The sequence below is a fragment of the Mixophyes fleayi genome, chromosome 3, assembly GCF_038048845.1.
Source record: "Mixophyes fleayi isolate aMixFle1 chromosome 3, aMixFle1.hap1, whole genome shotgun sequence".
Taxonomy (NCBI): Eukaryota; Metazoa; Chordata; class Amphibia; order Anura; family Limnodynastidae; genus Mixophyes; species Mixophyes fleayi.
In genome coordinates this window covers 220,551,729-220,578,338 of record NC_134404.1, presented here as the reverse complement: position 1 = coordinate 220,578,338, position 26,610 = coordinate 220,551,729, and the positions used below count along the sequence as shown (strand labels likewise).

General features: G+C 39.5%; 1 protein-coding gene across 5 annotated transcripts in view; it reads right to left on the bottom strand.

Moving 5' to 3' along the window:
* Positions 1 to 577: 577 nt before the first annotated feature.
* Positions 578 to 26,610, bottom strand: part of NHSL1 (NHS like 1) — a 214,364-nt gene continuing 188,331 nt past the window's right edge. For 4 of the 5 annotated variants that reach the window (XM_075203126.1, XM_075203131.1, XM_075203127.1 and 1 more), the window contains exons 4-8: positions 24,767 to 24,953; positions 13,345 to 13,476; positions 8,967 to 12,185; positions 8,500 to 8,629; positions 578 to 2,806 (exon numbers count right to left, since the gene is read on the bottom strand). In XM_075203126.1, coding sequence (XP_075059227.1) covers positions 2,098 to 2,806; positions 8,500 to 8,629; positions 8,967 to 12,185; positions 13,345 to 13,476; positions 24,767 to 24,953 — 4,377 coding nt within the window. In that variant the 3' untranslated portion in view covers positions 578 to 2,097. The remainder of the gene's footprint in view (positions 2,807 to 8,499; positions 8,630 to 8,966; positions 12,186 to 13,344; positions 13,477 to 24,766; positions 24,954 to 26,610) is intronic. The other variant, XM_075203129.1, reaches the window with a different exon arrangement.

Here is a 26,610-nt window from a genome sequence, read left to right as displayed (position 1 = left end):
TTTAATGCTTTTATGTGCTAGACGCAGTAAATCACTTATCGGAATCTAGTAATTGCCACTAATTATCCAGTTGTATGACAGGTAAACATTTTTCATCTCAAAAACCGGTACTATCCTGACAAAAAATGAAAGCAAGGATGCCTGCAGTGTGGTATCACAGCGATCCGTTCTCCGATTGTTTATATGTAGTAAAGGTGCTATGTAAACAAGTAAATGAGTTAAAATAGGTTTCATTTTACCGAAGCATAACGTGCAGCTAATGGGGTAGTTTATAGATTGAACAAGTCAGTGACTTTATGTGGTACAGTTTCTCAAAATGATGGCATTGTCAAACCAGCAACTTCTGAATAAACAGACCAGTTTGGATGTGCAGGGAAAGCCACGACATTACAATTACAATCTCTCTGTGAAAAAAAATTTACATTTTTTACATGTTTAACTGCTCCATGTTTAAAAGCCATGGAAGCTAGGTCTTCCTCCAGAACATTCTGGGAACCTTTGCTGCAATGGCAAAAGGAGTATTACTTGGGAGATATACATATTTACTGATACCAATACAACAAAGACAGAGTCAATATAATTTCAGCCATGCTTTATTTGAAGCATAGTCACAGCAATTATCATTGTCCTAATAAATTGAAGGCCCCTGAATGCTTACTGTGTTACCAATAATGGGAGTCAGTCGCATTTCACAGAAGTACTAAAATAAATTAACTCATTTGATTGCTGTGGGAGGCTGCAACATAGTTTGTCACATACTGATGTAACCTCCTCCAGCAGCAGATGGGTTAACTACACATTTTTCTTTCTAAAATGCTCAAAAATGTACAAATTGTAAATGCAGTTTAAACAGTGAAGAGTCGGAAGTTCTAATATATACAAATAATAAAAAACTACACAAGACATCAAATTGATGCTATAAAACAGTAAAAAACAAACCCAGTCTGTCCAAATTGTAAAATGCCTTTTAACAAATAAAAACTGTTAAGAAATTGTACAGGCAAACTGCATTTAAGAAATAAAAACTATTCTTTGGTAACCAAAATTTAGCATTTTTAGGTAAGAAAAAACAGTGGAATTCATTTTTTAGACTTTTTTTTTTAACTTGGTAAAATGATAGTGAAGCATTTCAATATAAAGGTTACACAAACAGCTCTGTAGTGCAAGTTCTCAGTCTGAGAAATAATAATAATAATAATAATAATAATTATAAAAAATGTAGTGTTTGTTACAGAGTTTGTTTTATCGAATAGCAATGTCAATAACTATAACACAATGCACTGCAGGTGATATCAGTCATATAAAGGATGCAAGTCCTTTGCTGCATGTAGTTGATATCAATACACTGTCAGTTCTGTGTTTCACTGCAACTCTTGGGCTATGTATATATGCAATAAAAATAACAGTATTCGCTGAGATTTGCATCTATTTTAAAGAGACAATATACTTCAATGAGCAAGTAATGAAAACTTCAGTGTGTTTTAGTGTTGTATGAAAGTCTAGATAAGAAAAACCTGGGCTTGTACCGCTGCACAGCAGCTGAAAATACACAAGAGAGGTGGCTCAACTGCAATATTAATAGAAAAGAAAAACAGTACCAAAGGAATCACAAACCAGCAACAGGTGGGTTAGTCTGACATGCCCTCTACCAGCCCACCTATTTTAAAAAGCTGTAGTTAGTCCAGAGCAAGTTATGCCAGCAGTGCATCTATGACCACTGATACCCTGTTTAGTAGCTGTCACACTAAGCTTTCTATGCCCTATACTATACAGCATATCCAACCCACTGCCGCGTGTCTGAATGTAGGCTACTGGCTGCTGTTTTCTCAAATTGCGTTTAAAAGTTGAGCACCAATGCCGGCACCCAGGCTCTATAACTTTCCCAACTTTGGTTCCAACACTCTCTGTCTTGCAGGTGCTGCATACTAGGTCAATCCCGCTAAATGCTACCTCACACAGATCACAGTGCTAAAGCATTTACTTTACAATTATCAAGTGCCTGGCAATGAGCAACATTGCTTTTGTGATCATAGCATTCGGACTGCTTCATTGGGATTGGTTTGATATATTTCATTGAACACCTTCCCTCAGTGTCTCTTAGCTATTTTCTCCCGAAGAGCCATTGTCTTTGCCTGGACTTCCTTCTAAAAATCTACTCATTAAGTCTATGTGGACTCTGGAATTGGAACCTTCAGCACCTAAAGAGTCATTCAGTTCAGATTCAGTTCTATGGAACCTGTCTAGGCTCATTGTGCTCATTAGTGGTGCCTTAGGAAAGCGGTTTTCTGCAAGATCAGCAGTCTCTCCTTCCCCTTCACAAATAACTGTCATGGGGCTGCTCTGGAGGCGGCTCCGGACATTGTATTTGCTACTAGATGCAGAGGGTGGTGTTCTGGAGCGGCTGTACCTCGTTCCAACCGACATGCTCCTTGGCATCAGTCCCTCACTCTTTGCCCATTCCTCCTGTGCCCTTTTGTTTTTGCTTGTGGAGGTTAACGTTGGGCTATCTGGCAGATCCAAGGATGAATCAGATCTTGATCTTTGAAATCTTGGGTCAGTGTACTTCAGCATTTCAGCAGCAGACATACGTGATCCACTCTCGGATCGGCTTCCTTTTTTCAATAAGAGAGCTTTGAAGTTGTCACTGCTGGTACTGGACTTTCGGACATTTCTTTGGATTGCTCCAGGTTGCTTAAAAGAGCTTACATTTGGGATTCCACCAGTTGGAGTGACTGGTGGTGAAGGAGAGTGATTTATAGAGTGATCATCATCAGAATCCTTGCGGCCAAGAATCTTTCTTTTGGATCTATTTATTAAAAAGAGAAAACATCAATTTAAATGAATATCAATAAATATATATATATATATATAAATAGCTTTTTAGAGTGCATTATAATAACTATAATCCAACATGTAGTAGACACTGTTTAAATTTATATGTTGATAGTGCAGTTCCACTTAGCGAGACGCATCTTGAGTTTCAAACATCAAAGCCTGGACCTTCCATTAACAATGACAGAAAAGTAAGTCACACTGGGTAGTACTGACAAGGTAGTGATATGCAAATTACATTAGTATCAATGCAGTCAAATTAGAGGTATGTGATGTCAATAGCTCCCCATCCCCTCTCTTATCTGCATTTTCAAAGTCACACCCAAACCAAGTTCAAGCATTACCGTGGCTTCTTTGCAAATATAAAAATTGCATATAAAACCCCATATAATGGGATGGGAATGAATGGGAATCCATGAAAAAGCTCTTAAAAGTCACTTTATCTTGTGGAAAATTATCATTAACAAGGAGCTCCTTGTAGTTACTCAGTGCATAATTATCACTGGAAAAATACACATTTTTTACTATTTTTAGAATTTTTCCAGTCAAGTCCAATTATATTTCAGCTCCTATTAAGCTTATCCTGGTATCTTGATTACATTTGATTAGCAACAATATATCTATGTCACATCTGTTCTTTAAGAGCAGTCTTTACTAATATTCAGGGTGATAATGATCAGGTCTATAAATTATTTAACCCTTTAGTGTTTTACATGATCTGTGTTAAGAGCTATTCTTATAATGTATTATTATCCTCATTATTTCATGGCATGGAGGCGCAAGAATTGGTCCAAAAAGTGTTGCAAATGTGTAAGAAATCTCTACCACAAGATGGCTGTAGACTATGCTTAGACAGTTCCAAATGGAGTGGAACACAACTAACTTAAACAGAATACTTATATTTATCCATATATTTACTTTTAGGTGATTTAGAATATGAATGCTTCCTGCCAAACAAAAGCAACTTAAACAACATATATGATATTTTAGCTCATAAATATTGATTAGTAATTGGGAATTAACTTTTGGTACACTTCAAACCGCATGTAACCCCATTAAATGTAATGGAGCTTAATATGTGCTGGGAGGACCATTGATGAGCAGTGGTGCAAAACCAAGCAACAAAATGTCATTTTGACGTTATGAAGTCCACAATGTGGTGTTCACCACAAATCTCATTGGTTTTGCACCATTGCTCATCGATGGTTCTTCCAGCACACATTAAGATCCATGCCTCCTGACACAACTAAAGGTGTGCCTCAATATGCGGAGAAGTGGGGAAAAACAAACTAAGTGAGGTGCAATGTAAACGTTACATCAACATCGAATCGTATACTCATTTACTACCAGCCCTTACCATTAAATAAACTTCTCTGTTTTTATCCTAAAACATGTCCATTTGCAGAGGAGGAATGTCCAGGAATGAGAATGAACACCCAGGAAAATGTGCCCACTTCCTTATATAATTACAATAATCTCGCTCTGCAAAATGAAATCTAATTCCTGAACTGCTCTGCATAAGGTATTACAGCGCTCCTCTTCTGTACTTCATGGACCTCATTTAGAGTCGGACGCAAAGTCCGTTTAAGAAGTGTAAGAGTGGGAGTGTCGCGCAGCTTGGTAGAATATTACGAGTGGCAAGCAACCCCAGTTGCGTCCCACTCGTAATACACTATCGAGCTGCGAGCAGTTCCTGCGGCTAGTTAAAGCTTGCGCCACCTAATTCCTGACGCACAGTTTTAGCCCTGTTTTGATGTTGTGTTGCGTCTGTGCCTCACGGCGACTAAGATGTATGTACATGGTCACGCCTTCACAATTCCGTGTTCCTCCCATTCTCTCGCAGTGAGTCGCAAGCTGTCGCAAGTGTTAATTGCGTCCATGATGCAGGCGGATTTGGTGCTTTCTGCACATGCGTGGTAGTGTTTTTTTGTTGGCTGCACCTAAAAGGGACTTTGCGTCCTACTCTAAATGAGGTCCTATATGTCTTCTTTACTCTCAACTCCTCACCTCTACATGGGCAAAGGCAGAGGACCACAGTGGGTCCAAAGCTGTATGTGTACAGTGGAGCAGCAACTTTGCCCCTCATAATTTACCCTCAAATAATTACATTTTTAAATTGAATTTGTATTTATGTAAAAGACATTCCCAATTATGATCCAAAACAAAAAAAAAATTGAAGATCCCTTTATTTTTTGCCAGCTCCACTCGTTCTCCACCACCTGCTACTCTATTTTGTTACATTCGTAATGCCAGTTATTTTGACAATGAAATACAAAATGGATCAGATGCAGGAACCTGCCACAAATTTTGCCGATACTGAAGTTGGCGACATCGTAAAAGCCTACACTAGCAACATCACCAATTTAAATGTAAAATGCCCTGAACAGCTAACATCTAAGCAAGATTCAAGAAAATGTTATCATAGTAATCATCTGGTGCTCAATAATATAAATAAATGTCCACCAAAAGGATCATGCCCCTTCTTGCTGAATAAAACAAAGGTTTACCTCTTGTCGAAAACATACTTGTTTCATACCTTTTTGATTGACAATGCCAAGAAGCACTGTAGCCTTTTATTTGAAGTTGGCCACTGAGAGGCACTAGTGTATTACTTTTAAAAAACCATATTGCATTTGGACTCAACTGAAAAAACACTGTAGCTGTTTGTCTCATAAGATAAAATTTAAGGCGATTTCAACATATAATTAACGTAAGCACACACACAAACATGGAGTAACAAAAATCTGTTTATATTCACCCCACTGGGTTTCTGGTGAATGTACACTTTTGGAAAAGGAAAATAGTTGGAGCACGTGGTTTTGGGTTTGGCTCATTGTTTGTGACTTAAGCTGGGTACACACCGATGCAGTTATCATGCACATCACGTGATAAACTGGGGCTTGGTGCGATATTGCAATAGTGTGTATGCTCCAATGATCGTGTTTTATAGTTTTAAAGCACATTTCGTTGCGTTGTTTGATTTGGTTTCATAAACTTCCTAAAAATCACGGTTAACGATGAAACAATGTCTGGCAAATTTGGAAGTGCGTATGCACTCACAACCGTCTGTCCAACACTTTTGCTGCTAGTTCCGCTGTATATTTGTAGAGTATGTACGAGTCACAATCCAGTCAGCAGATGCTTATGAGAGAGGCAGATCTCAGCTCTGATGGTAAATCTTGTAGGTGTGTGCGCATGAATTGGCATGCTCATCGGGACTTTCAGTTGTTATTCGTTACAGAAATCGCATGCTAAGTAAGATTGCACAGGTATGTACCCAACTTTACGTCACTATAAGAATTTATCATTCTTTTTATGCGGGGTTCTTATATAAGGTGAACTTCCGCGAAGATAGAAATCAGCTAACAGATGAACATTTAGAATTCTCGTGGAACATCAACCCCCAAAAAAGTTAGACTTTTTCAGACATTCCATAAACCAAATTTTATTGTGTGTAAATACCTATGAGATAGGTTGTAGCGCCTTTTTCTGCCTGTTTAACTATTGAAAGTTTGAGTTCTGAGTGAGTTTGGCACTTGGTATGTGAAGGCTGCTTTTTCTGAATCTTGGAGCGCTCTGAACAGTTTATTTTTATTTTACTAAAATACAATTATGGTTACTGACTTTACTTATCAACAGTAAATATTTGCCTTCCATGGTAAATAAGAACTTACATGCAAATAGCATGCACCTGTCTCCATGACCATCTGCCTAGCTGATGGACATGACAGAATTGTATAATACAGTAGAGGACACTTATGAAAATTGGGGAATGGGTAACAGTATAAAAATGTTTCTGTAACCCATAGCAACCATACAATCGATATTGTTTTGTAAACTCTACTAGAAAAATGACATTTTAGAATCTGGTTGTCTGCTATGTATTGTTAGGACTTATTCCCACAGTAGTTTCCATAAATGCCTCCCAATACTATGTGCTTAGTATTTGTATTTTAGTCACAATGTTTAGCCTCCAATCACCAGTCCATGTGGTCCTTCTGACACAAATGATATTATAGACAGGCATTATGCAATCATTTTGGGTCTAGCTGGTGTTATATACACATTAATACTGAATATGTAAAAGAAATAAGCACAACTACCCATAAGTAAATAAGTCACTTATGCATACATGCATGCAGTACAGCACAATGTGCTTTCCCTTAAATACATCCAATATTCACCTAAATGGAACTGCACAATTAACATGGAAGCTTATGCATGAGACCACACTTTACAGTGGGGCATGGCGGAGAAAGTGTACATCACCATTGCTGATAAGAGATATGCAGTCCCCTGAATTCACATCTATAATCATTTTACAGCCAAAGCATGATGGTTAATGAGAGGAAATGTTCCAAAATGCATAGCTACTTGGGGAATACAACCGAATCCACGATGTCATAACAAAAGGGATTTTGCATGATATTGGAATGAGTTAAGACATACAATAATCCAACACTGTTTATACACAGAGGTGTTTGGGTCCTGTGTATAGTTCTACTTGCCAGGTTCAGCCATGCTTGCCATGAGGCATTGGCGTTGAGGCTCTGTCCCAAACTGCGTTATAGAATCAGCAGAGAGTGGAGGGGGTATTGACAGAGGGGAATTTTAGTAGATAAAAAGAAAAATAAGAGAGAGAGATGTATAGTAAACATTAGGTATGGTTAGTGCATTGTCTTTGCAGAATGGATCATCATATATGTGATAACTACTAGAAAAGATGTACAGAAATTAAATGTTACATAATATTTTATGATACTGGGTGGAAATAGATATGGCTAAAATAATTGCTGATAAACTCTTTTAGAGTGTGAGAAACACAGCAGACAGACAAACCGACTGTGACTACCCACACAAATGACTGTCCTTAGCAACTGCTGCCAAATTATGGCTTCGTACACATTACATTAGACTACATTGTGCTGCTGCTTGTGTGTTCATTCATTATTATGCAAAGACACTTATGTCACATTTTATGTTAGTTACAAACATGAACAATTGTAGCAATACTTAGAATATGCTGATGAATAAAAGCATCTGGAGTAGAGGTAACAAAATCAAGTTGCCCACTATTCATAAATTGCACCCAGGTCTTACTACCAGTACAAGCGGTAAGACAAAAATGTGCTTCAAAATAAAATGTAGGATATTCATCCGGCAAAATGTTTATTAATTTTTTTAATCTAATATTTATTTATTTTTTACCAAGGAAGGTGCCAATCACTACTAGATTCAACGGAAAGTTTGAATACTAATCTACAATATTTTATGGATGTCAGGGATCCCCAAAACGTGATCACCCAAAGCAAAAGCACTAGCTCACTCATGGAAGAAGAAGGAACAAGTGACCTTTTCACAGATAACAGAGTAAATTCATTATTTCTATAAGTGAGCATTTTGTGTAAAGATTTAGTACAAATTCACATCTTCGGATTTTTCCATGCATTTATGCAAGACAGACATGTTCATTTTATATAAACATATAGTAAAAATTAGCACAGTATTAAACATTCCTTAAAGCAGAGATACAGCGTTACAACTTCTTACCTGTCACCGCAAAACACAAACAGTGTTGTTTTTGTAGCTTTGATAGTGACAGTTAAAACATATTTTAATGAAAAAGGGGAACAACTATTCAATAAAGTACAACAAGAGGAAATTTACCTATGAATAACTGCAAACAGATCCTCAGTGGTCCTAGGTCTTGTTGGAGTTAATAATTCGTCACTGTCATCTATGCAGTTGTTGGTGTGAAGAAGTGGTGAATTTGCAGCTTGTGTCTCAAAAACATCACCTTCATGGGGGAAGCACACAGTAAAACGTTACTGTCAATACATATGCAGCTCGCAATAATATAATTTGTCATTGTTACAAAGTGATGATTAGAATATTGTGTAGTTCTACCATTCAATTGACATCTTCAAGAGAGTCAAACTGTAATTTGCTTCACAAAAATGCATTGCACTGCACTGAAGGGCTACATAAGAATTATATATTATTATATATCTACATGTATACTAAGATAGATAACCGCTGATGCTGCAGACACCTAGATTCAATGTGAATTAAATTACCATATAAATTAGAAGTTCATTCTGAGAGGCAGCACATTAAAAAGAGACTTTTCTTACCATTATCGTCTTCCTGAGATGCTTTTTGGTCACAGGTAGCATTCCCTGTTTTGCTATCTGAAATATTGACCTCATCAGACATTGTGGACTGATCCTCCCGTTCCTGGTGATTTGGGGTTTCCAGAACCGGGGGCAGTGTGAAAAACGTGTTGCCCTTCACAACTTCGTAAGAGGACAAACTAGCTTCTCTTGCTTGGCAAGGCAAATCAACAGTCTCATCTGAATTGTTCTCCACAGCTATACGACCATTTACCTCCTCACAATGTTCGCTTACAGACTCCCTCTCGGAGGCTTCTGGCACACTTCTCACATTTTCATGGATTTGAGCTATTTTTTCTGCTGCCAAGTCAAGCTGCGGAGGTGGAACGATAAGGAACAATTTGGGCTTCTTTGAAACAGGAGGAGGCTTCTTGTTGGGAGATGCATTTGGTGTACTTTGGGAAGTCCTTGGTTTCTCTTGTGACGATGACATTTCGGACAAAATAGTTTTGTTTCCATTGTGTGCTGAATTCTGATATACCTCTTCTCTGCTGTCTGCGTTCGTTGTCTCACCAGTAGTAAATGAAGCTGAATTTCTCTGACAATGTAACTGCTCATATGGCAAGTTGAAATTTTTATTTTCTCTGATGCTTACGTATTTAGGATCTAAAGGGGCAGATGGCTCTAAAGATGGCTGTGAAAATAAGGGTGACGTTTCATCGTGAAGTTTGGCCTGTACCACCTGCTCAGCTATTCTTTCAGTCTCCAGTTGTGATGCTTTTTTAACAGATCTTAACTGCACCATTTGCAGGGCATGAGTAGTAATAAGAGGAGTGTTTGGCCATATCTGGTCCTGTTTGTTGTGGGGTTTATTTAGTGAATTAAAATTCCTGATGTCCTCATTTGCTTGTGGTAATGGCTTCGTTTTAATTTTTAGTGCTTTTGTGTTCAGTGGGAGAGCAATAGGAGGAACCATGGAGTGCAGAATGGGTAGAGGAGGAGGGGCTGGTGTACAGGTCACATGTGCACATTTATCAGCATTCTCAGAACTTGAAAGCCACAGACTGCTCTCAGATGACAGGAATGCTGCAAAATCTGAAGGGGGAGGTGGAAAATTTGGAGATGGTGGCAAAGTACCAAAGTCAACCACATCCATTACAGGTGGAGGTGGTAGGTCTGGTGTAAGGGGAGGTGTTGGAGTACATGGCAAGACTATCGCAGGTATTTTAACGGTCTGCTGTACAGAGTCTGACGTGTTTGAAGAAAGGGATGTGGATGACGATGACATGGAAACTGATGAGATCAAAGAGGATCTTCTTTCAGGCACTTTGGGCTTCATTTTGGTTTTTCCATTTCCTGGAGACATGTTTCTTAAAAGAAGGGGTACAGGTGTCAGATTGGTTGGAGTATTTGATTGGCTTGAATACCCACTAGATGGTGATGTGACTCTACAAGGCTTTTCTGGTGATGAACTGCCTTTCTTGGCAATTCCACTATGTTTCTCTTGCACAGAAGTCCTTGCACTATAATCAATAACTGATTTGTTAGGAATGTGTACTGTAGATTTTGGCTGTTCGTCCATGAAGTAGTTCCACTGATCAGCATACTCAGACTTTATGCTACTAGTCTCGCTCTGGTACGGGGTAACTGGGCAAATAGAGTACATGTTGGGAGCTGTGGCAGACATACCACTACTGCTTGCACTGACTGTACTCTGACTACGAGAGCGCAGCACCCAGGGATCCTCATAGTCACTGCATGGGCTCTGTGATGGTGAGCTACTACTTTTACTCTTCAAGTTTAGCTGCAATGACTGTTGCAGAGTAGCAATCAGCTTTTCATTCAGTACCTGCCCATTGGATTGGAGATTTTTCTTAGGTGGGCGTCTAAGAGAGTCTGTTCTAGAAGGAGGCAAAGGGGGCTTTTTGGGCTTCTTCAAAGATATGCTGCGTGTTAGAGATTTGTCACTATAATTTGACCTTTCATCCATGTTTGGAGTATCTTTCTTATCAAAGATATTAATGACACTGTGCCGTGGATTCTGAGTGCCATTGTGATGGCTCTGATTACTTGAAACTATTCCAGAATCCAGGTTCATTGAAGTGTAATAGCCATCATGGTCTACAGAGTACAGTGAGCTGGAGTCTGCTTTCCTGTCTGAACTACAAGTGCTCATATTACTCACAGGAGAGCCAGAGACTGCAGATGATGGTTTCCTTAAAGGAACACTACTGTAATTTTCCTGAGTTTCAGAAGGCCAGTGGTCTGTGCTATTAATGCTGCTGGTTATGCTACCATTTCTTTGTCGGCCATCGGAGTAGCTTGATTCACTGAGTGTGTCACTATCCTGTGAGTGGCTATTGAAGGCAGCATTTCTTTTGTAAGACATGGCTTGAGGACTGTTGGCAGTATTGTTTAGAGACACTGCTGGATCACTCAGGGAAATGATTGTTATGGCGCTAGGAGAGATTCTATCCGAACTCTGAGAGTGTCTGGCTGAACTGCTTTCACTCCAGTTACCACTAGAGGAGTGGTGATCATCTTTAATGCTGACATTCCGCTCCCTGCATACATGTTTAGTATGGGACGATGTGCAGTGAGATGTTGCTTTATTGTCCAGTTGCCCAGTGCTCTGTGAGGTATGAATAGCAATAACCTCAGAGGAGCAAGACAGCATAGCATTTGGGATGACACTTGTTGAATAAGCTGCATGAGGAGAGACCACACATGCTGGATTCGAAACAACTCTTTCTGAGCCCCGGACCTCTTGGGACTTTGGCCTTTGAAGTGTGCTAGCTCTGGGGTTATTCCTCAGATGAACTACACTATCATCCACTTGTAATTTACTTAATTGACGTGGTAAAGAGATGTAAGAGTCTTCCATCGGGCTGGACCCCTCTGGCTTATGCTCCATTGATTGTAGACAGACTCGTGCTCCTGGCCTCGGCAAGCTGCGAAAATTCAATTCGCCATTTTGACGTAGAGTACATCCTACAGGGTCACTCAGGGAGGACATGTTTCCAGATGAACTAGACATTAGAGCCGCTATGCCTTGTCCCTTCTGGGCTCGTATTCTTCGGACAGAGGGAGGCACTATCTTTATCTCGTCAGTCTGGCAGCTGAAGTCCCTAGTATCTGACCGCTGTGTGGGAGAGCGGAATGGATCTAGATTGTCCATTGCATTGTAGTTATCTGGTATGTGCATTGAATGTCCTCTGAAACCTGTCTGCCCCGTACTAGCTGTTGGATTAGAATAAAAATAATTAGGAAAACTGTAAGAGAACATTTAGTCACTATTTAGTCACTTAATGTAATTTTGATCAAAGTAAAAACACAAACATCTGATATCTGAGAAAATTAAAGCAATGCTGCTGAAAGCACCTGGCATAGCAAACTTTAACAATTACAAATGTTAATAATTAAAGCGTTAATGGCAGCACCACAGCATGCAAGAAAATTATTTTTGATATTCATATTAAAAGACTGGGCAACAGATTGTAAATCTCAACTTTTAGAGGTCACAAGTTTTTTTTTCAACAAGCCATCGAAAATTATGCACTATATCACCTGTACCATTGCATGGCAACTCAAATACTAGGGGGCTTATTAAACAAATATCCTTATACAAACTATTTGGACTCTAACAGAAAGTACTCCACGTGCTCCACAAATACTGATTGCTGGATATATAATAAATATATATTATATATATATATTGCACTCAACCTACATATACCCTGCCCAGCAAAAATGACTTAGTGCGAGTGATCATACATTCTAGAAAAATCAGTGTAAAAGATTATCTTCAAATGTAATAATTCTGATTTAAAAGGGAGGTGATACCGGTACCCAGAATCCCCTGCTGTGCTTGACCGTCAATTATCTGTACACACATAACAGTGACTACCACCTCATGCTCAGCACATACAGATAATTACAGAATCGCGCCACTTTGAGAGTACTTTGATAAAGTAAAGCCCACACAGACACCAGTGCTTCTCATAACAAAAGTGCGGTATGTGCTACATTCAGATGTACTCCTTAGACTTTACAGTGGAGTTGACTCAGCACATCACCTGACAGTTCTAGTGGCATTCAGTATGCTTGCTGTTAGTTAGAACAGAAAGATGGTGGGTCAAAATTTGTACCATGGGAAAGGAATAGTTGTAAGTACAGCACCTCAGAATTTGTAGTAGTTGAGTTTAAGTGGTTAGTAGATTTTTCCCTTTATCATGAAGGTGAACGGTCGCAACATAACCAAAATTATTATTTATTGTTTTTCTTTTAAAGGCTATCAGACTGTATTGTTTGATGGGTGGCGGCAGATGTAATTAGGCTGAGAGTGGTGAGCAATGAGGATGATTGTTGCTGGTGGAATACAGTTCTGATGAGCCCGTACCTAGCTCCTTTTGTATGTTGTCTGGGACGCCTGTAATAGTCTTTCTCCTTTTGACTTTCTTCGGACGTCTTACCACAGTGTCAGTGTGAATAAGAGACCGCCGGATGCCGGCCTGGCGGTCGAAATTCTCCCCTGATACAGAGTAGTAGAACAAGCAAGGCAACATTAATTCCAAGCACGCCAACATCATGCATCGGTTACCTCACAATTATTGGGAAAATAACAGAGAAGGTATTAATGGATGATGTTAGTAATAGTCCTAGAGCAGAGGCGAACATGAAAGACCACGTTGTCACAATAAGGTTTCCAAACTGCAATGCATGGGTATTTGAAGAAATGCAGAACGCTATCTACGGTAGTAATACCATTAAGGATTTAATCCAGTGTTGGGCAGCCCTCCAAGACTTCACCTGTGCCCCAGCTCCTACCTGCTTTTTGTCAGATTTGTTTGGTATAGCTTGTAACACTTATTTATCTTATATTAAACTGTCTACAGGCATGTTATTACAGATAAGAATCTATTTTCTTTGTATAAATGCATTGTTTCGATTCATTACTGACACTAAAAACCTTATTGAAGGTTAAAGGGCAGACATAAAATTCAGTTCAATATTATAAAGTTCATTATAATGGACCACTGTCCAAAAAAAAAAGATGTGAAAAGAAAACTCACAAACTGCTGATTAAGAAAAAAAAAGCAGGTACTGGTATATAGAAAAATGTACTACTCTTTTGTAAAAAAAAATCATATAAATATAGTACTTAACAAAATAAGACTATTAGTATTCTGGGAATTAACTATATATATTACTTATAAACTAAGTTTGTGAAGAATGAAATTAGGAAGATTTGGTGCTGTTTATTTTCCAGGCCTAGATCACACAGGACATTGGGAGGATGATTTCCCTTAGCTGCACTTTGCATTAGCTTTGATTGTGATCATTTGCATAGGTAGACTTACATTTTATGTAAGCCATATATATCTGACTTAGGCCTGGTAAGTGATGCAATGTGATATAGTTTGCTGGATAATAGAATACTATGTCATTTATCTGAAAAATTATATACAGTCATAACAGAACCTTATTGTGACCACATGGTTTGTACTAAATAAATAAATAAACAGAACTGTCAGGCTGTGCCCAGTGATGTACATTGTGGCAATGCATACTGCAGCTTAGAATCCACACATAGCATGCATTTTCTTAAGCACCCTGCATTTACACATAGACCTGACCACTACATTTACCTGGGTATACAGAGCAAAACATGCAGTTACATCAAGCACCAATTAAGCGGCATGCATCCAAAACACTAATCTGTCCTTTATCCATCACTGTGCTACAATGTCAATTTAAAACTTACACCTGACCTTATTAAAGGAAATGAAAACAATAATATATATATATATATATATATATATATATATACAAACACACATATATACACTGTATATTTATAGATTGAGAAATAATTGAGCTGCTCCATTTATCTTATTAGAAGGTATTAAATTTCTAGTTGTATTCAGTTATTCCATATTCTACCAATTTGCTACCTCTGGAAAGCTTTCACAGCAATAGCAACACTTCCCCCAAATACTGTAACAAAGTACAACCATAATGAAGAGTACCAAAACAATAAGTATCCAATTTATGTTGGATGTGTTATGTTTATGGAATAAATAGAGAAGATCACTTGAAATGCATTGGATCTGTACTGCTCTGCAATATGCATGGTTTTGAATAAGCATTTCTCTTTCGTCTATGCTGATCTAATAATATCCATATATATTTTGTAGATAAATAAATCCGATTCTGCATGTACTAGATTAATGCACACTGCTAAACAACTCCGTATGGAGCGTAATAGTACAGTGTTTCATGTTGCAATAACTATAAATAACAATATTAGACCACATTACTGAAATTGAATCTTTTATTATGCAAATAATGCCTTAGTACTTATATCTGTATAGTAATGATGCTTTAAATCTTTACTAACAGTTTAAATTTTGGTATGATCTAAAATATATTCACATCTTGAAGCAGTCTGCATGGTTTGAAATCTCCCACCTTTCTATGAAACAGTTTATGCTGCAAGTTATGTTCATGCCATTGAATGATAAAGAATGGAGAGAGAGCTCTTGTGTTGCAGATGCTATGTTATATAACTGATCCTTTTTACCTGTTCCATAGGGCTGCACTTTCTCTACAAAGGTTATACTTAAGACTATGGTGCCACAGGCAGAACAGAGGGGAGGCAGGGGCAGACAAGCTATGCAACTGCATGCTAAGAACACATTCTTCTCTACATTCAGGCTTTGTGTCAGCTGGCCTTAGATCTTCCAAATGAACATGCTCACTGCACCATACAGATCATGCACAACAGCTCCCACCCTCCCCCAATACCTAAGCCACTCCTCAGTGCTCAGCTCATTGTATTGCTTTGTAAGGGAAAATGAATGAACCTGCATGTGCTTCTTGAGACAAACTACATACCCCATCCATGCAAATATAAGCGGATTGTATGCGACTGTACCAATGCAATTTTCTTATTTAACAGCTGCACAACTGTATGATCGACAGTTACAGGTAGCAGATCGCCACAATTGTTGTCAGATGATGTGAACTGCCATATGTGATTTATTACAATACAAAAAAGTGTAGCCAGCTCAGTTACTAAGAATAGGACTGCTTAAACACAGATAGGTTAATGAGTCATTCAGTAACTGAGATTGCAGTGGAATAGCAGTACAGCGTATAATGTGAGCACTCGTTTAGCCTTTCAGCAAAATTTGTGCCTCAAAATGCAACGTGAGCAAACTACTCTGTTCCAGATGCTTGTATTGTTTTTAGAGCGGTTTGTTTATATAAATAGTATGACCAACTTTTGCAAAAACTGTGGTGTGAATGAACTCTGAGGGTGATGTCAAACAAGTATTTCAGAATGCTGTATTTTTTACTTCGACAAACACTGCATATTACTGCCTGAGCGCTAATACTCTGGGGAACCAAGCTTTTCTGTCACACAATAGTGATATAACCCTTAGGTTATATTTACTAAACTGTGGGTTTGAAAAAGTGGAGATGTTGCCTATAGCAACCAACCAGATACTAGCTATCATTTGTTTAACACATTCTACAAAATGATAGCTAGAGTCTGATTGGTTGCTATAGGCAACATCTCCACTTTTTAAAACCCGCAGTTTAGTAAATATACCCCTTAGTATCCAAACACTGATAAGCATGATTTTGCAATTTAAACAAATCTAGCTACACACCTGTATGGAAAATAAAACCTATGAATATAGAAATATATTTAGAACTTTTTTTGTATACTTTGAATATAGCAACATGGGCAGTAAAAACAACTGAGCCCCTAGTAAACATTTCTAGGCTAGCAATGCTACACATTTTCCAGATAAGGCAATTATAATGATCCTCCTATAAAGGGGAACTCCGCTAACATGTTTTATTCATATACCCCAATCGCCAAGTTGATTTGCATTGTCATTGATTTTTCTGCTCACCCTACTATAAGTTTTGTAAAGTGTTAAGAACACTGATGAAGCTATATAAATAAATGATCCATATATTAGGGATGTGCACCGGCGACTTTTGAGGTCTCGTGTTTTGTGTTTTGGATCCGGATTTTCGTTATTTTTGAGGTTCGGATTTGTCTCGCAAAACACTTGACGAAAGGTCTCGGTTCGGATTTAAGGTTTTGGATTCGGATTTTTTTTGAAAAAAACATAAAAAGTTTAAAAATCAAGTTTTTGGGCTTATTTTCACTCCTAGGCTATTATTAACCTCAATAACATTCAATAACAAGCATTTCCACTAATTTACAGTGTATTCTGAACACCTCACAATATAGTTATTAGTCCAAAACGTTGCAACAAGGTATCTTTCTGGACTGCGTAGAGGAGTGGGTCACCACAATATATATTAAAAACCCTGAACTTTTATGATTCGCACCAATAAATGTACCTGGACTGCGTAGAGGAGTGGGTCACCACAATATATATTAAAAACCCTGAACTTTTATGATTCGCACCAATAAATGTACCTGGACTGCGTAGAGGAGTGGGTCACCACAATATATTAAAAACCCTGAACTTTTATGATTCGCACCAATAATTGTACCTGGACTGCGTAGAGGAGTGGGTCACCACAATATATTAAAAACCCTGAACTTTTATGATTCGCACCAATAAATGTACCTGGACTGCGTAGAGGAGTGGGTCACCACAATATCTTAAAAACCCTGAACTTTTATGATTCGCACCAATAAATGTACCTGGACTGCGTAGAGGAGTGGGTCACCACAATATATATTAAAAACCCTGAACTTTTATGATTCGCACCAATAATTGTACCTGGACTGCGTAGAGGAGTGGGTCACCACAATATATTAAAAACCCTGAACTTTTATGATTCGCACCAATAAATGTACCTGGACTGCGTAGAGGAGTGGGTCACCACAATATCTTAAAAACCCTGAACTTTTATGATTCGCACCAATAATTGTACCTGGACTGCGTAGAGGAGTGGGTCACCACAATATATTAAAAACCCTGAACTTTTATGATTCGCACCAATAATTGTACCTGGACTGCGTAGAGGAGTGGGTCACCACAATATATATTAAAAACCCTGAACTTTTATGATTCGCACCAATAAATGTACCTGGACTGCGTAGAGGAGTGGGCACTGGGCACCACAATAAAATATATAAAAAACCTTCAACAGATCTGCATTACACTACACATACGGCTGCTCCTCCATCCTCTCCATCATATACATGTTGGAGTTTTAGCGTGTGACAACCTCTTGTTTTTGATAATGTCAGTGCATTTTGAATATTTTTCAATTTGCCCCACACCACTGAATGTACTTTATCTATGATACGCAATACGCATCTATCTATCTTGACTGCGTAGTGTGGTGGCCCCGGTACACAATTTGGTACCGAGGCCACAATATAATTAAAAAACCCTCCACGTGTCAGAATTCCACCAAACAAGTATCTGGACTGCATAGTGGGGTGGCCCCGGTACCCAATTTGATACCGGGGCCACAATACCTCCTCCAAACATGGTACAGACAATTCGTCATTGAGATCCCAGACAGACAGGGTCAAAGTGTTATTGTTTGACTTTGTAAACCCAAAAAACTGTCCCTGTTGCACATAGTCGTGCAATGAAGACTGACTTTTTCATTTAAAGGCACGATCTTTCAAGTGTAGTGTTTGTAAGTCTAAGTCATATTATACTTTTGGTAAAATTGGTTTATTTTGTTCCTCTTTATGGTAATTAGTAATAGAATTAAAGTATGAAATAGAATTAAAGTATGAAATAGAATTAAAGTATGAAATAGAGTGGTATATAGAGTTGTAGTGTGGTATAGATAGAGTGGTCCACACAATATAATAATAATAAAACCCTCCACGTGTCAGAATTCCACCAAACAAGTATCTGGACTGCGTAGTGTGGTGGCCCCGGTACACAATTTGGTACCGAGGCCACAATATAATTAAAAAATTGGGCATCAACTGTCACCGTTGTTTAATATCTGATACACCTAAATATGGACTGCACAGTGGAGTGGCCCCGGTAGTAAATTTGGTGCCGGGGCCACAATACCTCCTCCAACTTCCAAGTGTAGTGTTTATAAAGACAGACAGCGTCGAAGTGTTATTAGTTGACTTTCTTAACCCTAAAATTGTCCCTGTTGCAAATATTCGTGCAATGGACAGTTACTTTTTTATTGAAAGACTCAAGCTGTCAAGTGTAGTGTTTATAAAATATAAACAACAATACAGTAGTTTTAGAGAACGTCAATACCTCTTGTTTTAAATTATGACACGGCATTTTACTTTTGGTTTAATTTCTTGTATTTTTTTAAATTTGGTTTTACTTTTTGAACATGGCAAACGACTGTTGATTGGTCATATAATGCAAAAAAAAAAGGTCCAAGATGGAATTGTCCTTGGGCCCTCACACCCACCCTTATGTTGTTTAAATAGGACATGCACACTTTAACAAACCAATCATTTCAGCGACAGGGCCTACCAAACAACTTTGGCTGAAATGATTGGTTTGTTTGGGCCCCCACACCAAAAAAGCTATTCATCTCTCCCTGTACAGACTAAACAGGCTCTACTGAGGCAAGATGTCGTCCTCATCCTCAACCTCTGATTCCTCTCCCCCTACAGTGTGTACTTCCTCCTCATCACACATTATCAATTCGTCCCCGCTGGACTCCACAACCACAGGTCCCTCTGTAGTATCTGGAGGGCAGTGCTGTACTTCATTGAGGAATTGATTATTCATTTTTATAAACATCATTTTTTCAACGTTATGAGGAAGCAACCTCCTTCGCCGCTCACTGACCAGGTTCCCCGCTGCACTAAAAACTCTTTCCGAGTACACACTGGAGGGGGGACAACTCAGGTAAAATAGAGCCAGTTTGTACAGGGGCTTCCAAACTGCCTTTTTTTCCTGCCAGTAACAATATGGACTGTCTGACATGTCTACTTGGATGGTGTCAGCAAAGTAATCATCCACAATTTTTTCTATTGTGACAGCATCCAATGCAGCGAGAGTAGACATGTCTGCAATGGTTGGCAGGTCCTTCAGTCCGGACCAGATGTTATCAGCATCCCCGCCAGTGCCTCTTTTGGGAAAACTGAGCTTTTTCCTCGCAGCCATAGATGTGGAAGAAAATGAGGGTGGAGCTGTTGGCATGTCACGGTCCTCTTCAGAGGACAATCTCCTGACCAGCAGGTCTTTGCACCGCTGTAGACTTGTGTCCGCCGGAAACAGAGACACAACATACGCTTTAAACCGAGGATCGAGCACGGTGGCCAGAATGTATTCCTCTGACTTTAAAAGAGTGACCACCCTCGGATCCTGGCAAAGCGTACGAAGGGCTACATCCACAAGAGCTACATGCTTGGTGTAATCGCAATGGCTTACCAGCTCCTCCCTCACTTTCTCCAGCTGCTTCTGCAACAGCCTGATCAGGGGAATGACCTGACTCAAGCTGGCAGTGTCGGAACTGACTTCTCGTGTGCCAAGTTCAAATGGCTGCAGAACCTTGCACAACACGGAAATCAGTCTCCACTGCGCTTGACTGAGGCGCATCCCCACTCCTTTGCCTATGTCGTAGGTGGCTGTGTAGGCCTGAATGGCCTTTTGCTGCTCCTCCATCCTCTGCAGCATATAGAGGGTGGAGTTCCAGCGCGTCACAACCTCTTGTTTGAGGTGATGGCAGGGCAGGTTCATGCTTTTTTGATGTGCCTCTAGTCTGCGGTAGGCACTGGCTGAATGCCGAAAGTGTCCAGCAATTTTGCGCGCCACCGCAAGCATCTCCTGCACACCCCTGTCACTCTTGAGGTAATGCTGCACCACCAAATTAATGGTGTGGGCAAAACATGGGACGTGCTGGAAATTGCCCATATTTAATGCCCGCACAATGTTACTGGCATTGTCTGACACCACAAATCCCCATGAGAGTCTAAGTGGGGTAAGCCACTGGGAGATAATTTCCCTCATTTTCTCTAATATGTTGTCAGCGTTGTGCCTCTTATTAAAGCCTGTAATGCACAATGTTGCCTGCCTTTGCATGAGCAGCCATTTTGTAGATGCTGCTACTGATGCAGCTGTTGCTGTTGCTGCGGAAGGGGATGCATCTACCCAGTGGGCTGTCACAGTCATATAGTCCTTCGTTTGCCCAGAACCACTTGTCCACATGTCCGTGGTTAAGTGGACAGTGGGTACAACCGCATTTTTAAGAGCACTGAGGACACTTGATCGTACTTCTCTGTACATTTTTGGTATCGCCTGCCTAGTGAAGTGGAATCTCGAGGGGATTACAATACCTCCATCAACCCTCTAAATCCCACTCCACTGATGGCGGACACCGGGCGCACGTCTAACACCAACATTGCAGTTACAGCCGCAGTTATACGCTTTGCAATAGGGTGACTACTATCGTATTTTGTGGTCATGGCAAACGACTGTTGGACGGTCAATTGTTTTGTGAAAGACTTAGCGGTCTTACGACTTCCCCTCTGGGAAGATGACCGACTAACAGCAGCAACAGCAGCAGTGGCAGTAGTAGGCGTACCGCTGCAGGATTCCTCGGATGAATCCCGTATTGAGGAGGACTCAGTCTGGCTGCTGACTTGGGCTGCAGGACTGAATCTGATGGAGATTGTGGAGGAAGTTGACGAGGAGGGTGTTGCTGGTGTGTATCCAACTGGACCACGGGATTTAGGTGTCCCTGTACCGATGAGGGTCCTAGCCCCAGTTCCTGAACTAACCACTGAACTATGAAGGTTATTCAGGTGACGTATAAGGGAGGATGTTCCTAGGTGGGCAAGATCCTTACCCCTGCTTATTTGAGCTTTACATAAGCTACATATGGCCATACATTGGTTGTCTGGATTTGGATAAAAATAACTCCAGACCGAAGAGGTGCATTTTTTGGTCTTCTGACCAGGCATGACGATGGGCTTTTTCATCCCATGGACATCAGCTTTTTCCCCCCCTGGTGCCTCATTTACAATAACCACATCACCATCCTCATCATCAAGTTCCTCCACAGCGCCAGCTACATCATCAATAGCCTCCTCCCGAGCCACCTCTTCCCGTACAGTGATGGGAAGGTCAGGCTTGACAACCACCAACACCCTTGGACTCGCCTTGGGGATTTGTGATAATTTCTCTTTAGAAGGCAGAGTTGTTTGCTGTTTTGTTGCTGACAGCATAACTCTCTTCAATTTTTTGTAGGGGGGGGGAGGAGGAGGAGGGCTAAGATCCGTGGGTGAAGCTGAACCACTAGTCATGAACACGGGCCAGGGCCTAAGCCGTTCCTTGCCACTCCGTGTCGTAAATGGCATATTGGCAACTTTACGTTTCTCCTCAGATGATTTAAAGTTTCTCTTTTTGCTACTTTTTCTTAACTTGGGCTTTTTGGATTTTACATGCCCGGTACTACGAGATTGGGCATCGGGCTTGGAAGACGACGTTGATGGCATTTCATCGTCTATGTCATGACTAGTGGCAGCAGCTTCAGCATTAGGAGGAAGTGGGTCTTGATCTTTCCCTACTTTATCCTCCAAATTTTTGGTCTCCATTATATGTAGCACAAGATACTGCAGAATGTGTGAACTTGGTAATATTGCAGTACCAATGGACTTATACTGCTGGATTGGTTTTGCAAATTTGGTTATAATTATTATATATTTTTTTTTTTTTTTAAATTTTTTATTTTTTTTTACTTTTTTTTAATTTTTAAAAAACTTGGGAATAGTGGGGAAAAAACTATGCCCTTAGAAGCACAGAGCACAGGACACAGCACCACTGGACTGAACAGGACACGGCACAGGACCCAGCAGCACTACGGAACTCAGCAGGACAGAGCACAGGACACAGCACCACTGGACTGATACTGCAGAATGTGTGAACTTGGTAATATTGCAGTACCAATGGACTTATACTGCTGGATTGGTTTTGCAAATTTGGTTATAATTATTATATATTTTTTTTTTAATTTTTTTTTACTTTTTTTTTATTTTTTAAAAACTTGGGAATAATGGGGAAATAACTATGCCCTTAGAAGCACAGAGCACAGGACACAGCACCACTGGACTGAACAGGACACGGCACAGGACCCAGCAGCACTACGGAACTCAGCAGGACAGAGCACAGGACACAGCACCACTGGACTGATACTGCAGAATGTGTGAACTTGGTAATATTGCAGTACCAATGGACTTATACTGCTGGATTGGTTTTGCACATTTGGTTATAATTATATATTTTTTTTTTAATTTCTAATTTTTTATTTTTTTTTACTTTTTTTTTATTTTTTAAAAACTTGGGAATAATGGGGAAATAACTATGCCCTTAGAAGCACAGAGCACAGGACACAGCACCACTGGACTGAACAGGACACAGCACAGGACCCAGCAGCACCACTGACCTCAGAAGGACAGAGCACAGCACACAGCACCACTGGACTGATACTGCAGAACACAGCACAGCACAGCACTGCACAGCACAGCACAGCACAGCACAGCACTAAACAGCACAGCACTAAACAGCACATAACTAAACAGCACAGAACTAAACAGCACAGAACTAAACAGGTGGTCCTCTGTGCTGTTTAGTTCTGTGCTAACACACCCTCCCTCTACCCTGATCAATGCCCGAGTGAAGATGGCGGCGACTAGCGGGGAATTTATAGGATCCGAGTATCGCGAGATCCGACAACGGGATTATGAGTCAGAGCCTCAGTTTCACTTTTGAATTTGGCGCCAATACCCGGATCTGTCTCGGATCCGACTCGGATCCGCAACGTTTGGGTGGGCTCGGATTTCATAAATCCGAGTGCGCTCATCCCTACCATATATACATCTTATGATGTGGGGACATTAGTGAAATACAGTTGTTGGGTGACTGTCTTTAATACTGGAAGAAGAAATAAAGAAAAGAAAACTGGAACCACTTGATAAATGATGATCTGGAAGACAACCCATACACAGCACTTGTCTACACACACAAGGTAATAACTCATCCACTCCTAAATCAATTTTACAATATTCTAATCTACATTTTAATTTTTCATCCTATGGTACATTGAATGTGTTCATATTGGGGTCAGGAAGGATTTTGAACCTAATAGACTTCTGTCTATTATCAACCTTACTATGTAACTATGTATATGAGTGATTTGCACCTAGGGGACTAATTTAGAGGTAGGACCAAATCTAACTAAATGGTGTAAGTTTGCACTTGAAGAATCAATGTTGCGATGCAAGGAGTGCAAATGTTTTGTTTTGTTTTTTAAATCTTTTTGCATGCAGGGAAAATACTGGCCGAATTTGCATGCATCACACAAATACTGGGCAGCTTTCTTTTTACTCTGCGCTTTAGAGTTGAGCTAGGACACACCCTTCCCAACTCTAAGGGCTAGATTTACTAAGCTGCGGGTTTGAAAAAGTGGGGATGTTGCCTATAGCAACCAATCAGATTCTAGCTTTCATTTATTTAGTGCATTCTACAAAATGACAGCTAGAATCTGATTGGTTGCTATGGGCAACATCCCCACTTTTTTAAACCCGCGGCTTAGTAAATCTAGCCCTAAGTCTGTCCACACATTTAATTTTTTCATGCACTGCAGAGCAACATGAATTTGCTAAGGTGCAAAATTGGACCTTCTAACGGGATCTAATCCTAACTATAAATGAGACCCTAAATACATAATATATCCCTCGCACAAGTGGGCCATTTAAGTAGGTGTTTTTCAGACAATTTTTTTTAGTAGCATGTATATTTTCCCATTAACATGATGTTTTATGGAAATCTAGATCATTGTCTTTCTCTCTAGTATTGAGTGGATTCTGATCATACCGGTTATGTTTATGGGGATCACATCAGTCTGTATGGCCTGAGCCTCTTGACGCATTTTCTCCTCCGGAGTAGGAAGTGGGAGTGACTTGGTCCAGTTGGTGTGTGTTTCGGAGAACTCATGTGACACAGGGGTTTTGGGTCTTTTCCCAGTCAGGAGCCTTTCCTCTTCATTTGAAGAGACTGAAAACTAGAAGCAAAGACAGTCACATTAGCTTAACCAACATAAGAGTATAGATTACTGGCCAGGAGTGAGGAAAGATTATGTCAGATGAAGCAATGGTTAAAGTGCATCTGGTGCCTACTAACAATGGGTCTGACATTTTCTGGGCTGATCTATTATTTAGAAGAATACAGTCTCTGGGCCCACGGGATAATATATCAGATTTATAAATATTGTAGCACAATCTATGGTGTGAAGTCATTCTATACACAAAACCTTATTTGTCTGCATATTCACATTTATTGACATGAATGACAGCTGTCGTTGTTGACCCAAGTAAGATGTCATAATCCCACTGGCACATTCTTATATGGAATGGTTCAACAATTGAATGTTATCAATATTCACTATAGTAGGGCAGACTTATTAGAGATCGGGCAGCATACACAAAAGAAAATGCAGAAAATATTTCCTAGTTAAACAGAACTATCCCATATACAAAATAAAATAGACAGTAAAGATAATTTATTACAACCAACTGTTATATTTATATTTTTTTAGTTCCTTTTTCATTTTACATTGTTGCCTGTAAAATCCATCAGTACATTCCAGATAAACCAGAAGCATATGGGATAACTCCACCTCAAACTGAAATAACCTTTTAGGACCACATTTTACTTGGGATATTCCCCCCCACAGCATTTTCATGTTTGTCTGTAATTATATACTGAAGGAAAGAAACACATTATGTATTTATTGCCCATACCATGAAGTACTGAAAACAGTAACGTGTATATCATTACATTAAAAAAATGTTTTATTCTCATTAATATAAAAAAATCATTCATTGTCTGAGGAATGACATATATAGTGTGTTATTACCACCATTATTACTCCTCTGAGCTAGCTATAGATAGTCTAACATTTAAATAATAACTGCAACACCTTTTTAACTCATATCACAATGCATTCTTATGTGTGGAATTTAAGGCGATGTTTAACAAATTTACTGCAGCAGCTACAAATGTGCTGATTTGCTGTTCATTTATGTGATACAATTTGTATTATAAAATATGAAAAGTTATGGGGTACAAGTTTGGGGCCAATAAAAGTCATAATGCCAAGCCCTGATTGATAATATCTCTGACAACAGAGCATGCACATATTTACAGTAGGTATAATTCATTATAGTCTAGAATGTAACTTCTTACATGCTACAACAGCACATATTAAAGGATCATGGATTTTATTTATCTGGAATGTCTTAAGCAGACCTAGAGAAGTGAGACTACCTGACACTGCATCCTGGAAAGCCCTGAAACATGACTGAATAATCAGTGCTACCCTATATGATCTACCAGAGCTGTCTCTAGTGCCTGTCTTCTGCCATCTATGTGGCTTAAAATGATCTTGCCACTAACCACCAGCTGGAAAATAGAATTTCCAAACATTTACTTTATTATTTCTGTGTAGAAATAATGATGCAAGTAGAACCAAGAATATCTGAAACTAATATTTCAATTTTTAAGAAACAAGGCTGTCTTTGTTCCTACAAATGAGCTTATAGTATGACAAAAGTTCAGGATACCTAAGTCAGCTCTACTCTTAAATTCACTACAGCCTGCTTTTAAATGATTGGGTTAATGCCAATACTACTGCCCTCAATGCCCAGTGGGAGGCAGGA